Genomic DNA, 15434 nt, shown 5'->3' with positions numbered 1-15434 from the left:
GTCGTTTGTAGTTTTATTTTGAAAAACCTTACCGGAAGCGGTGTTTTTTTTAATATGGGTATTGACAGTGACGACATTCAGCTCCGCACCAACAGAGAGACCGGTGCTTCGGTGGAGTTTGACGTGGCACTCTGCTTTCACAGAAAGTAACAGACGGTGAGGAGGACTCTGCCCACTATACAGGTAAATGACACGAACAAATTACGAGGCCGAATAATTCTTCCTCAGGTAATTCTTTACACGGAGGGTTGACTCTTTGAAGCGTTTCCGTCGCGGAGGAAAAGTTTGTAGTATTTTCTGCGCAGCTAGCAAGATGTTTTCACAAATGTAGTCAAGGTAAGATTTTAAATAAACAGCTTTAAAGCTTTATGTTATCAGCAAAGCGTTATTCTAAGTCCAAAGAGGTAAACATGTGTGCAGCTGGTTGTAAATAAATAAATTGTTGGTTTTTTTTTCTTTTACTCCCCCCCCCCCCCATCCTAACGGTGTTTGACGTGGCAATTGTCGGAAGTTGCGCATTTTTGTTTCATATTCATTGAACCTCAAAACTTCCATATCCTGTCCTGGTGCAATTTGAGAAGGTAAAATGGGTTAAAACGGGGTTTTTTCCCCTAAAAAGAACAAACAGAATTAACTATAATAATAAAGGGTTGCTGTTGCTTAACGACCCAGCTGTTCTGAGGCCAGTTTTTAAAGTTTCTTGACCAATTATTGTTTTAAACCCATATTTACTGTGTCCAAGAATGAGTTTTAGCAGACAACTTCATCACTCAATGACTTTTATTTAGACAGAACCTTGGCAAATTAAAAATGTATATATTTAGGTTATACAACAAGAGTTAAAATGATCCTGTAACTGACTAAAACTAATATAGTTTGCATTACTATGTCTTAATATATCTAGTTATTTAATGGTAGTTACGGCATTAAAAGCTGTTGGTTACTTTAAATCTAAAATCAAGGATAGGCTGCTTTATCTTTTCCCGAGTGAAGTCAAAGGTCTGTTGCAGAGTTGATAGTTGAATGAGGTCAGATATCAGCTGCTGGTATTTACGTGGCTTGTAAACATGTTAGGTTAGATTTGCTGAAAACATCCATTTCTCTGCAAAAGTCTTGACTCAAGCCTTCTTTTTGATATGTTGTGATTTCCAGGAGCTAAAAACTCTTAAACTGGTATTGATCTGGATTCTTTTCAGGCTTTCTGGAAGTCTTTCAAAGTTTTTTTTTTTTTTGGACTTTGTTGGCTTTTTCACTCTCTTTCAGTCTTTGTTCCTGACCATTTTCAGAGTATGTTTTCTTTTTTTTGGTTAAGCCACCTAACTCTGACCTATGAGTCATTCAGGCATAACAAAAAGATCTTAAACGTAGGGGAAGAACCTGTGTTATACCGACAAATAGTAGACAACTGAATGAAGATCCAGTTTGAAATAAGGTACTTTGTTATGAGCAGTCTGTCAGTTGTTTTGATGAATCTATGGAAAATACCAAAGATAACACAGTTTGACAGACAAGAAATTGTAATATAGCTCCAACAAAGTTATTCTCAAAGAGCTTTTAGGTGAAAACTTGTAACACAGTAGATAATAAAATGGAAGATGATTCAACTATCTTGTCCAGTGTCAGGTCTTTGTAGGATTTCTTCCTGTTCTTTTCTTTCAGATACTGTTCAGATAGTATTTTAGTATCTTGTGTTATCCTCCAAAATGTTCGCTTCCCTAGTGTATTTCTTTTAACCACGCTTCACCATTTGCTGCCATGGTCAGGAATAAGGATCAAACAGAAAATGAACAAAAAAGCAGCCAACGTTCAAAGAAATACTTTGAAAAAAGCTCTTTAGAAAGCCTTAAGAGCTACTAATGAAAATAATTTTAAATGGAAGTGGCATTCCAAAGTTTTAAACAAAGATCTCAGACAGTCTGTTAGCACTCGGGATGTGTTGGGGATGACTCTTAAGTTACTACCACAGCAAATTTTATCTAAATACTTAGACATGTATTTATATATATAAATATGACCATGGCCATCTTGAACTGGGTTAACTCCAGAAGTTAATCAGTAGTTGTATTTTCTGAGTGTTTCAATAAAATCTGCCCAGTGGTTCAGGCGATAAAGATGACAAAAACATTCCGTCTCATTGGAACGTTTGGCTGCATCAATCTTTTGCACAGACCTCTACATGTGTAATTTTTCTCTTTTAGGTTGTCAGAAGTCTTCCAGCTTGGTATGAGTAGACAGTGACACCCGTCCCTTCAAAAATGAGCCAACAGGGTTACGTAGCTGCCCCTCCGTACTCCCAGGCCCAGCCGGGAATGGGGGGCTACCAAGGTGGATTTGGAGCCGCTCCTGCCCAGCCCCTCTATGGACACTATGGAGGGCCACCTCAGTCATTTAATGCTCCACCACCAGGTACAATAACTTTTCTTTTGCATCTCCTTCTTTTTTATGTGGTTGTGGAAGTTAAATATCTTCAACACAGACAATGTTGTAATAATTGTGTCACTTAGTATTGATTTTTTTTTTCCCCAAAGTTGATTTATCTAAATATTTTTAAATGATAGACCTGAAATAAATGTTTTTTTAACCTAATTACTGGCTGATATTCCCCAGGGTTTTCTGATTATTTAAATGATTGTTTTATCTGTCACGGATGAGGATTTGCATGACCGACCCTTAAATATTTACTGTCACACGACTGTGATTGTGTACATGTGCCAAGTATCACCACCGTTCGTGAAGATGGAGTAAATTACCTGGTTCTGTTTTAGATGAGAGAAAGAGCTGCTAAACTGTATTCTTTTAATTTCTATAGCACCAGTTCAGAACAAAAGCCATCTTAGTGCATTATGCAAAAGAAAAAGTTCAAATCAAAAATCCAACTCAGATCCAGATTTAAATTAAATTACAGTCAATAATACAAAATACTCACATACAGTACATGAAGTGCCAACTAGTAAAAGTTACCAAAGGAAGCCAGCAGATTGCATTGAATCTTCACTTCGTCACAATCCACCATCCTGAGCAGCAGACAGTCGACAGGAATCACTCGCTGTTAACTGGAAGAAACCTCCAGCAGAACCAGGCTCAGGACTCAGGACGGCCATTTCTTTTGATGGGCTGGGGTTTGAGAGGACAGGAAAGAGATAGAAACAAACAAGCACAGAAAGATTGGGTTACATATTATAACATTATAGACAAACATACATGGTGTGTGTTCCTCACTGCAGGTATGGTGAAATCCCCCGTTTCTGCTGCTGCTGGAATGCCACCCCCTCCTGTGTCCAGTCCATACAATTCAAATGTCCAGCAGAACGGTGCTCATCCACAAAGGTAATCTTCATCAAACGGCAGCTGCTCTGAAAGATATATTTAACTGAAATCAACTCAAAGATGTAGAAACCGTTTTAAAAACAATGAAGAAAATTCACTTTGTAGAGAAAATAGATGCTTGTATGTGTCATTCACCAAGAAGAGGGTTACTCAATGATAAATCTGTCTGTAACAGTTTGCTGCAAAACATTTGTTTGTTGTAGCAAATAGTTATTTCAGTTTCAAAGTACTTTGTCAAAATAGGACCACTCTGAGCCATCTGTGTTGCGCAGGTATCCTCCTTCACCAGCTGCATCTGCTCCATATAGTCAGCCTCCACACTCTGTATACAACAACATGGCTTCCTCTGCAACGCAGCAGCTCACCAATCAGATGACTTCTATGAACCTGGGCAGCTATGGTAGGTTTACTCTTTACTGTTCTCTTACTGCTACTCAGCTTAAAACATTTTGATTGTTGTAATTTGGTAGAGGCATGAGACTGGGATTTAAAAAGATGACAGCCTTTGTTACTGGGTGGAGCTTCTTACTATTATGTTTAAATTATACAGCTTCAGGTCCCATGCAGAGCCCCCCACCTCCAACAAGCTCTGTGGCCCAGCAGCCTTTTCAGACACCACCTCCAGGAATGGGTCAGCAGCCGATGCATCCAAGTCCCCAGTCAACGCGCATGTTGTCTCCACCACAGTCTCCTTCTGCAAGCATGTCGATGGGAGGTCCATTGATGGGGGGCCCTCCAATGGCGGGGCAGTCGATGGGGGGCCCTCCAATGGTGGGGCAGTCGATGGGAGGCCCTCCAATGGCGGGGCAGTCGATGGGGAGCCCTCCAATGGCGGGGCAGTCGATGGGGAGCCCTCCAATGGCGGGGCAGTCGATGGGGGGCCCTCAAATGGCAGGCATGGGCACAGCTTTCCCCGGGTCACCACCTCCAGGCCCTGGAGGTTTCCTACAGCCTGGTTCTGGACTCACTGGTCCACAGCAAGCAGGTAAGAAGCTTGCATCAGTCAAAAAGGTAGCTGCGAAATTAAAAAAATATCCATATATATAGTACATAATCCCATGTAACTCACTAGTCAAGTCATTTATTAGCTCCACATCACACAGTAAAAGTCCAGATAAAAGTTGTAAACACAGAAAACAAGAGCTTAAAACAAAAATAAAACCGATGTACACAGTTCTACAGTTTTCTGTGTTATGAATTCTCACTTATAACTGGTTTGCAGCAAATAAAGCATATTAAGTTGCATCAGCTTACTTTCTTGGGCATAAATAAGCACACACATACCTCAAAACAACCCAATGTGATGGTATTGCAATGGTGGATTTATTCAGCTATGAAATGTGAATGTGTGGGATTTGAAATAATTCCAGATTTTTGTAGTTCTCACACTCAGTTGCCAAAAACATCTCAAATCCAGGGGAAGTAAAAAAAAAAAGAAGAGAGAACGGAATAACCAGCTTACTTTCTGCAGAAAAATATACCATAACACACTTCTATAGTATCGTAAAATATGACTGAGAGGGAGAACTTTGGTAAAGGGTTGTTTGTGCCCCCCCCCCATTATTGAGGGAATATTTTTCTATGTGTTTAATGTACAGGTCAGTTTGGGGGACACATGTCTGGGCCGCAGCCGGGCTTTCCAGGAGCTTTTCCTGGAGCACCAGGAGGACTGGCCGGACCCCCTCAAAAGAAACTGGACCCCGATTCTATCCCAGGCATAGTGAGTTTACACAGTTAACTGGATACTTGTACTAGTGTCACATATTTATCACGTCACATTTGTTGTAACTGAGTTCACTGGTTTCCTGCAAATTGATAAACATCAGAAACTAAATCTATTTTAAGATTTTTGTGTTTTTTTAACCCAGCAGTTCTTAAGAATGAAAATTTATACACAACGTCTTTATTTTAGACCCAAGTGATAGTAGAAGACAGAGCAAAGTTTGGGGGACAGATCTTCAGCACAAACATCAGAGGACAGGTCCCGCCTCTCATCACCACTGACTTCACAGTTCAGGATCAAGGTAAACACAACACAAGTCTACAAACTGCTGTGAAACCTCCTGTCAGTCTGTAATAATTAGGTTTTAATTGTTAACTTCTGCATAAAGGACAGTACTGCTTGTTGTTTTAGAACGGTGAGTTTGCTGACAGCAGAAATGTGCTAAACCTGTTTGTGTTTAACTTCAGGCAATGCCAGTCCAAGATTTATCCGCTGTACCACCTATTCCCTGCCCTGCACCGCTGATCTGGCCAAACAGTGCCAAGTCCCTCTGGCTTCCATCATTAAACCGTTTGCCAGTTTGCCAAAAAATGAAGTAAGTTGCAGTTTTTTTTTTTCAAATTGCCTCATGAAATAAAAATGAAAGATAAAAAATATATATAAACAAAAAAGGATACTGCTTGTAGATTTTAATGTCTCCTTTAGGCTGAAAATGTATTCATGTTGGTTCACTATTTAACCTACACCCAAGCATCAGCATATAAAACTGTACATAGTATATGGTTACTTTTTTAAAGGGACATTTATATTGTTTTAAAGGCGTTAATTTGTCTTGTGAGTCACCTCCTTTTGGATCATTCATGGTTAAAGAATCTTAAGATACTTTCCCTGCTCCAGTCGCACTGTCCCAGGCACCAACTCGACTTTTTAGGCAATGTTAGGGTTTTTTTTTTTTCTCTCCCTCATCTGACTTTTAGACTAATTAGTTAATCTCAGATCTGCTGGAACAACTGAAGAAGAAAAGTGGTTTACACTAAAGGGATCAAAGAGGTATCAGAATGATAAATAACCACACTAAGTTTATACTTTAGGTCTGTATATGCCATAATAGGACTATAATAGCCCATTATTTATTACAATTCATTGCAATATTGATATTGTACACCATTACATTACAGTTATGGTAAATTTACAGTGTATTGGGCAGCTCCAGTTTTTAAGAACCCCTTTGTTATATTTTCTGTTTTTCTCTGTTCAGGCTCCTCTGTATGTTGTAAATCATGGAGACACGGGCCCGGTCCGCTGCAACCGATGTAAGGCCTACATGTGTCCTTACATGCAGTTCATCGACGGCGGTCGCCGCTACCAGTGCGGTTTCTGCAACTGCGTCAACGAAGGTAAACATAAATAAATGCTGGGATCCTGAAAACAAGACACTGCCTAGTAAATACTCAGAAAATAAGGTGGTTGATTTTATTCTTTCTGTTCAAGTGCCGGTCTTTTACTTCCAACACCTTGACCACATGTGTCGGAGGGTGGATTTCTATGAGAGGCCTGAGCTGTCCCTGGGATCTTATGAGTTTGTTGCCACTCTTGATTATTGCAAGGTACTTATCAACGACATTACTCAACACATGGGGTACAGAATTAGTAAAATGACCTGATTAATAGATATAAAAACGTAAAATTAGCTGTGGCTTACCTGCTTATGGCTGAATTGTGACCCAGATGAGGAAACACTAAAATCATATTTGTCATACAGAATTTTTTTTAATGATGTATGCAACTTTCTAATCTATAGTGCTATAGTATCAAAGCCTTTTCCATACTATGGTGTACTTTAAATCCAGCCTGGAACATTTTTTTGATTTTTTTTTTAAATAAAAAGAATTTCTATAAGAAGGATGCAATGTTTGCTTGTGATTTCCATTAAGACTTTTCTTTTTAGTTTGATTTATTTTGTGTATTTAAATAGTGACTGATTCTTTAAAACAATTTTTTTTTAAACTTTTTTTCTTTGCACACAGAACAACAAGCCTCCCAATCCTCCTGCCTTCATCTTTATGATCGATGTGTCCTATAACAACATCAAAAGTGGTCTGGTCAAACTGATATGTGATGAGCTCAAGACCCTGCTGGAGAAACTGCCCAGGTATGCAAAATGGTTAAAAAGTTGTTAAAGGTAGAAACTGTCTGCTTTAGAGAACAGCTCTTCCTGGCTCTGATACTGGTATCATTTGTTCAAACTGGATATAGACAGACATTATCTTAGTAAAAGCTCATTTTTGATTTACCACAAAGAACATATGAATCCTAAAATAACTTTGAGACACTCTTATCTAATTTGTTAGTGCCAGCAACAACACGCTTGTACTTGCGAGCTGCCGATGACATCATAGTTTAAAAGGTTTGGGATGGCTTTACTCAATAAAAGTTTTTCAGCTGTTTTTGACTGACATTTTTATCTTTACTTGTATTTTTCTGTGACTTTCCACCTTGAAACACAGCATTTTTGAACTGGTTATTTTATACATGTACTGTAGTTAACACTTTGGGAGAGGCCTTGCTAATTTTAAAGTTTCATTTTCCCTGTTTGGAAATGGCTGTTTTCAGTCACATCGCATGTACCTTGATCTGTTTGAAAGATTTAAGAGGAGAAAAGTACAAAGTGCATTTGGCAGCGCCAGTAAAGAATGCCTTTCCTCGGTGTTCTGGTAAATATCAGAGGATTTTGTTGGATTCAAAGTACTTTTTGCATATCTGAACATTCACACAAACATACACTTCCGTATTAAGTCCAACATTAACAAACAAGTAAATCCTGGACAGTGAGCTAGACTCAGAGGGGTGTTTATATTTGACTGTTTGACTTGGGGCTGTCCCCTTATTAAAAAAAAAAGTGATGCCTGACTCAAAGATAAACCAAGCTCTTGTTTCATATTCTGTTTTATCCAAGATGACCTCAGGTTTTAGGCTCAAAATCAAAGCTTTTCTTATCCCAAGATAGTGAGCCTCCTCTCAGATAACATTTGGAAGAAATACTCCACACTGGCATCACTTTTGAAACTTAGTTTTGATATTCCTAAAAAAAAGGTTTTCTTATCAAGTGAACCAAGACATTCACATGCTGAGGTTCAAATCTTCACACTCAAGTAAAATCAATCAGAACGTCTGTCTTACAGTATTCATTAGTTTCTAATTTTGTGGAAAAGCAAACTTCCTTCGAACTAATCTAAAACTATTTGGCTACATAAATTCACTGAGCAAAAAGTAAGGATATTAAACGGAATTTTGAGTTTTTGATCATCCAGTCAAGCTAAAAATTCTGATTTTGGTCACCATCGTTACTGATTGGTTCACCAATAAACATCATACTTCCTCACCTGCAATCAGCCTACTTCACACTTTGAAAACTAGTTTTTATTATTTTTGTTTTTCTCACCAGGGAGGAAGGTGCTGAGAGCTCTGCAATAAAAGTGGGCTTTGTTACCTACAACAAGGTGCTCCACTTCTACAACGTAAAGAGCTCTTTGGCCCAGCCGCAGATGATGGTGGTGTCAGACACAGCCGAGATGTTCGTCCCGCTGCTCGATGGATTCCTCGTGAACTACCAGGACTCGAGGGCCGTTATCTACAAGTGAGATACATCTCATTGCATATATGTCGACTGTTTGGGATATTAGATTTACTAAACAAGTAGCTAGGGACAGAATGAAAAAATAACTTCTTTAATTTGAGGAGGAGAAATCTTTTTTTCTTTTTTAATGTGAGAGGCTCAGAACAAACTCTTAACTTGTTCTCTTCTCTCTCCAGCCTCCTGGATCAGATCCCTGACATGTTTGCAGACACCAACGAGAGTGAAACGGTCTTTGCCCCCGTCATCCAGGCCGGCGTGGAGGCATTTAAGGTTCGCCACAGGGTGACAGCTGTCAGCATGTAGTGGGACCTCTTGGAATCATAGAAGGCTAATATAAGCTTATGTCTGGGCTAATGTGTGGACAGATAAAATATTGTTAGCATAAAAAGAAACTTCCTTATTTTACACAACAGCGTTTTATTGGAAGCCCTTAGATTTTATTCTTGTTTTCATTTATTTTAAATAGTTCATTTATATTATTGCAACTAACAGATGTGATTTTTAAGATGAGTTGATTTTAATTATGAAACCTGAACCTACCTCTACACATAGGTTTAGAGTTGAGATTGTAATTGTTTGTCTTTGCTTGTTTGTATGCCTGTTAGTAAACCACCTCACTCAAAAACAAATTCAAGATGGCTGCCACAGCAAATCAATCTTAGAAAACACAAAACTGGGTCTAACTCAGTCGGTTTTACAAATATTGAGCTAAAATTTGACATGGTAGTAGCAGAGATTCATCTCCAACTCATACTTCAAGCACTAACAGATCATGGGAGGTCTTTGTTTAAAATGCTTGTTTCAATAAATTTAGAATTTTGGGAACATTTACTTTTTTGTAAAATAAATATCAATTAGAAAACTTTTAAAATATGATCAGGTCTTTTATAAAGATTTTAATAAGGAAAATCTTTAGGGGTGGATTCTCAATCTAAGTCATGATAATCGTTAGTCCTTGAATAGAAGACCTCTACTTTCTTGTTTTTCAAAGATTTGCTTATTGAATAAGCCTCTTGGATGAGCGGTGAAACATCTTCGTTAAACAAGAAAGAGTCTAGTTGCTTTCTGTTCAAGGATTATCTGGAACAATTCACGCTCTTCAGTCAGATCTTTCAGAAATCGTTACCTAATTTCCATCTCTTCTTCCCCCAGGCGGCAGAATGCAGCGGGAAGCTCTTCATCTTCCACTCGTCGATGCCCACAGCCGAGGCACCTGGCAAACTGAAGAACAGGGACGACAAAAAGCTTGTCAACACCGACAAGGAGAAAGTGAGGAGCTTTTTGTCTAGTGAACTTGCCAACGCAACTTATTTTTGAACTGTAAATAAGGAGTGTGTGCATTTTGTTTTTCTGTGTACAGGGTTTCCATCAAACTGCTTTTGTCTTTTGTTAGCTAAGCAACTATTTGGTCTTTTCATGTACTAAACAAAAGGCTGCAATAGACGCTGCCTTTAAGCTTTGTAGAAAACCTGAAACTGCTGTTGAAAAGACAGATGACTGACCCAGAATCGGTCCTGGTTTTATTCCACAGATCTTGTTTCAGCCTCAGAAAGGTGTGTATGAGCAGCTGTCTAAAGACTGTGTGACCCAGGGGTGCTGTGTGGATCTCTTCCTGTTCCCCAGCCAGTACTTGGACTTGGCCACCATGGCTGATGTGTGTTCACACACCGGAGGCTCCGTCTACAAGTACAACAACTTCCAGGTATTCAGCTAGCTCACCTGTTAAACACAGATACCCATAAGGGATAGAAACAGTGAAACAAATACATTTGTGTCTGAATATAGTAAAAAATATATCATTTAATTCCATTCATTGGGCTCAGTCTGCTCGTCTTTGACTTGAGTCTGTATATACGGTGACAACACTGCCATCTGCTGACAGGTCGAGACAGACGGGGAGCATTTCCTCAGAGACTTGAGGAAAGATGTACAGAAAAACATTGGATTTGATGGCATCATGCGAGTTCGTACCAGTACAGGTAAGAGACGAACCGGTGTGTTCTGTCATATCGCATTGGGCTGGAAGTGATTTAGATAACTGTCTGTATGCGCCCTGATTCAGGCTTCAGAGCCACAGATTTCTTCGGGGCCGTCCACATGAACAACACCACAGATATCGAGATGGCAGCTGTGGACTGTGACAAAGCCGTGACGGTGGAATTTAAGCACGATGATACGCTCAGCGAGGACACAGGGGCACTTCTACAGGTTTGTCCTTTTTTAAAGGAAAAATAAAATTGATGATGAAACAAATGATGAATTGTTTTCTTGGGAACTTATATTTTGTACTCTGTTTCCCAGTGTGCCTTGCTGTACACCACCATCAGCGGGCAGCGACGTCTTCGCATTCACAACCTGAGTCTGAACTGCAGCTCGCAGCTGTCGGAGCTCTACAAGAGCTGTGAGACAGACTCGCTCATCAACTTCTTTGCAAAATCAGGTGCGTTTGTTCATATTGAAGCATCATCTCTCAGATCAGTAAGCCGTGATGCATGAGAAGTGCCTGGAAAAAGCTAAAACGTAGCAGTTAAAATTTATACTTTATATCTGATATGAGGGGGAAACTCACAACAGATCAGATACACACAATCCTGTATATTACCCACCCTTACATGGAAGCAAAGTATAAAGAAATGAGAAATTAACTGAGACTTCTGCAGTGTTATAAAAAAGCTGGAGTGACCATGTTTAACTGGACATTTCATTGCTTTTAAAATGACAAAGAGAGGCTGTTTATTACCATTAATAATGCAGTGTTCCTCTAAAAGCTGCACTCGAGTTGAATTTACTCAACATATTGTACAATATGACTTGAGGTCAAAAGGAAGGACTTGGATCATATTTTCTTGTGACAAGCATTTTTGATTTTGCACACAGATGGTAAATCTATTACTAACCATTAAGTTCCATCTTTTTAATGTTCTGCTTCTCTTTAGCTCACCTTTCTGTCATCTAATTAAAAAAAACAAAAAAAACTGCTGCTCAGCCTTCTTATGTTTCGTAACTCCTGTGCCGTCCCCTCAGCTTACCGGGCCGTACTGAACCAGCCTATAAAGAACCTGAGGGAGATCCTGGTCAACCAGACTGCCCACATGTTGGCCTGCTACAGGAAGAACTGTGCCAGCCCCTCAGCTGCCAGCCAGGTACGTACAGGTTGGAGTCTGGAGTCAAACTGGTTCATCATCTTTAGTTTATAGGATACAGAAGTCCTTGATGTGTTTAAATCTGCAACGTTTAGTCTACAGTTCTCTGAAACTAACAGTCCATTTTGTCCACACGTAGCTGATCCTGCCTGATTCCATGAAAGTGTTCCCCGTCTACATGAACAGCCTGATGAAAACTGCCCCCCTGGTGGGCAGCACTGAGCTCCCCACAGACGACAGGACCCACCAGAGGCTGTCAGTCATGGCCATGGGGGTGGAGGACACCCAGCTGCTGCTCTATCCACGCCTCCTCCCACTGGTACGAGCCAACTAACACTCTGCATGGTCACCCTAAAATCCACAAACTTAAGTGAATAGATTAGAAATATTTGGACTGTTTTTCTTTTTTCTCTATCCCAGCACAACATGGATGTTAGCAGTGAGGGGGTGCCGGCTCCGGTTCGCTGCTCCGAGGAGCGGCTAACAGATTCTGGCACATTCCTGCTGGAGAACGGGAACTCCATGTTTCTGTGGCTCGGACAAGCGAGCCCACCGGACCTGATCCAGAACCTCTTCAACGTGCCGTCCCTCGCTCATTTACAAGGAAACACGGTCAGTAATCATTTGAAAATGGTTTGCAAAACATTTGTTTCCAGAATATTCCTTATCCGTTTACTAAGAGGATAAATATCTAAATATATGATTTTGCTTCATCTATTTGGGTAAAGCTGTCATGGTGTTTTACTTAAAAACCACAGATTCACGTAATTACACACCCCTCAAGGTTTTATTTTGCTCAGGTGATAAAACTGGTAAAACCATAAAGTCAACAGAAAAAGAGGTGAGAATTTTGTAATCCAAAATTTGCAGTTTTCATATGGAAAAAAAAATTATTGTAGAAACTGCATTTAGTACAGGCCAAAAATAAACGAAAACATCTACAAATTTGAGTCTGGAAACTTTAACACTTCAAATTGTGTCAGTCTGTGTCACTTTCTAATTCTGAGATCTTTAAGTGAAGGTTGTTTGCTTTTCTGTTCTGTGATCAGTTGAATTATTTTTATTTATTTTATTTTTCTTTTTCTCCCCCAGAGTTCACTGCCAGAGCTGGACAACCCTCTGTCGAAGAAGGTCCGATCCATCATCAGTGATCTTCTTGATAAGAGACCAAACTCTATGAAGGTAAAAAAGAAAAAAAAAAAAAAAAAAAACTACAACTTGCATGAAAGGAAGAACATCCTGAAGTCAATGAAAGTTTTAGTGATCTGTGCTGCCCTCTAGTGGAATTGGGAAGTAAACACATTCCTAAAAACAGAAATAGTTGTTTTTATTCGTCTTTGTTGCTGCACGAACCCTTAAATCAACTCAGAAATGCTCTAGAAATGTAACATTTTAAATCCAGGAGCTGCAGCCGGACACCTTGAGTTAACAGGACTGGTTCAATTTTAAACACTAAAGCATTTTTAGTATTGACTTTCAATGATGTATAAACCTTATGCCAACAACGAGTGGCTTTAAACTCTACTTTACTTTGCTTTTAAGATGCTTTAGAAACTGCTCATATTTTGCTTTTCTCTGCCCTGTGCAGCTACAGATCGTGAGGCAGAGAGACAAACCAGAGATGATGTTCCGTCAGTTCCTGGTGGAGGATAAAGGTTTGCACGGCGGAGCCTCCTACATGGACTTCCTTTGCTACGTTCACAGAGAAATCAGGCAGCTGCTCACCTAACCTGACATCCTCAGCGCCGGCTTCGTTATCTTCTCTGGACAAGCCTGAGAGGAACAGCACCTCGCAGAGAGCTCCCGGGATCAGTCTCTGTAGGATTTAAATAGTTAAGGTGTTCCGCACAAAGTTTCAAAGCCATCTGAATGGAAACAGAACCAGAGAGCCTTTTAGGAGTCCAGAGTCCAACAGCTTTAATCTTCAAATATCTATTTATCACTCAGGAGGGCTTTTGAGTAAATCTGGAGAGATGACTTGGACAACACGTAAATACTTAGAGAGATGAACGAACTGGAACAACCTCAGCTCTTAAGGCTTAAATCCATCCTGGCATTAGGCCCACCGGCAGGAGCAATGCCTCCACTGTGCAATCAATTAGTTATAGCATTTAGTTTCATTTACCTTGGTACATTTAGAGCATCTGAAAAAGAAAAAAAGTTTGTTTTTTGTGGCTACAGACATACTTTATACTCTCCTAAGGAGAGAAAGGATGTAGGAGGTTTGATAATTTTTTTTTTTTTTTTTGCTGTCTGACTGAAAAGTGCATTTAAATAAAGGCATGAAAATTCAAAAAGTAACAAGAACAGCAAGACAAATGACTGGCTGCAGGGACCGAAAATCTGTCCTGTTATTACACCACGACTGATTCAAAGTGTTGGATTCACACAAGCCCCCACCAAAAGTCACATTTTTTGCCCATTTATGGCCTAGCTTCTCTCCTCGCTCCGTGCAGCGATGCAGAAAGCTTTCTGAGTGCACAACGAAGCGAGCACAGCTGTCGCTCGGCCGTACAGTCTGCAGCAAACGAGGACAAAAAAAAAAAAAAAAAAACTACTTTGTTTTTCCGTCCTTGAGACAGTTGGTGGAGAAAACTTGGAGCGAAACAAATGACTGGACTGTTGAAAGGCATTTAAAAAAAAGGGAGATTTTTAAATTCTGTTCCTACCTGAGTGAATCATTTTACACAGATTCATGAAACATGACTAATAGGGACTATAACAGTTTACCTCTTTGCCACAGTCTCATTAAATAAAAGTGGGCTGGATATTAGAAAGACCTACAACTGCGAGATTATTAATATAATGAAAAAATCAATTTTTCTCACTTCTGTTATCACGATGCCAGTAACACTTTTCATGAGGTCATCAAAGGCAGTGAAAGTCAATTGCAGTCCTTTGTGATGGTGATAAATTATCAATATATCATACAGTTCTCATCATTTCATCGGCTCACCTTCAGTATATAGGAAGTTTACTCTTTAACCAACAAGACTCGTAAATCTTGTTCAAATATTTAACATTTCAGTACTGTCACATTTATCGTTTTTATAAGTAATTCTTTCGACATAATTTCTTATTTCTCTGAAAATTTGTCTCATCTTCTTTAAGTAGAAAATGTATTTGTACGTTAAAAGTGCAATTTGCTTTCTCAAAATATTCCCAACTGCCTTATGTTAAATGTTTAAATTGCTTTTTTCCGAGAAGGACACGACAAGCTGTTCTGTTGTTTGGTTTGGATGCAAACTTATCTCAGGTGATTTGAATCGAACTGAAAAGATGGATGGCTCTTTGTGGACTATTCCTGGTGTTTCTGTGTACATTTCACCCCCAAATATAAACAAATTTTTGGCAATTAAAACTTCGGACTGTAACTGCTGTTTATGGTTTGTTTACAAGCCCCGTTAAACAACAACAAAACTTATTTTTACAGAACATTTGAAGTCTGATAATTCAGTTCTCATGTGTAATATCTTGCTGCCACCATAAGGGGGCATAAGTTGATAGTTCTTTCACTTTGACCAGTTCAACTGCTTTTTATCGTCCACATTTATTCAGTAAAACATCATGAACGGGTAATAAGTTCCTGAAATTATATCCAAAA

The 15434-nt window shown here is 39.4% G+C and overlaps 1 protein-coding gene across 1 annotated transcript; it reads left to right on the top strand.

Annotated features, from left to right (window-relative positions):
- The first annotated feature begins 39 nt into the window (after positions 1–39).
- Positions 40–15191, top strand: sec24d (SEC24 homolog D, COPII coat complex component). Its single transcript, XM_017414471.3, has 23 exons — positions 40–183; positions 2199–2406; positions 3225–3327; positions 3600–3727; positions 3878–4312; positions 4926–5047; positions 5240–5351; positions 5518–5645; positions 6309–6447; positions 6542–6657; positions 7078–7202; positions 8496–8687; positions 8864–8957; positions 9840–9956; positions 10219–10389; positions 10570–10666; positions 10750–10895; positions 10989–11127; positions 11712–11830; positions 11970–12149; positions 12251–12442; positions 12923–13012; positions 13419–15191. Exons 2-23 carry the CDS (start codon positions 2256–2258, stop codon positions 13557–13559), a joined length of 3237 nt encoding a protein of 1078 aa, XP_017269960.1. The 5' UTR covers positions 40–183; positions 2199–2255; the 3' UTR covers positions 13560–15191.
- Positions 15192–15434: the final 243 nt, after the last annotated feature.

This window comes from Kryptolebias marmoratus, linkage group LG7 (assembly GCF_001649575.2).
Source record: "Kryptolebias marmoratus isolate JLee-2015 linkage group LG7, ASM164957v2, whole genome shotgun sequence".
Classification (NCBI taxonomy): domain Eukaryota; kingdom Metazoa; phylum Chordata; class Actinopteri; order Cyprinodontiformes; family Rivulidae; genus Kryptolebias; species Kryptolebias marmoratus.
Note: the sequence above shows the minus strand (reverse complement) of the source record. Positions and strands in the feature narration are given on the sequence as shown.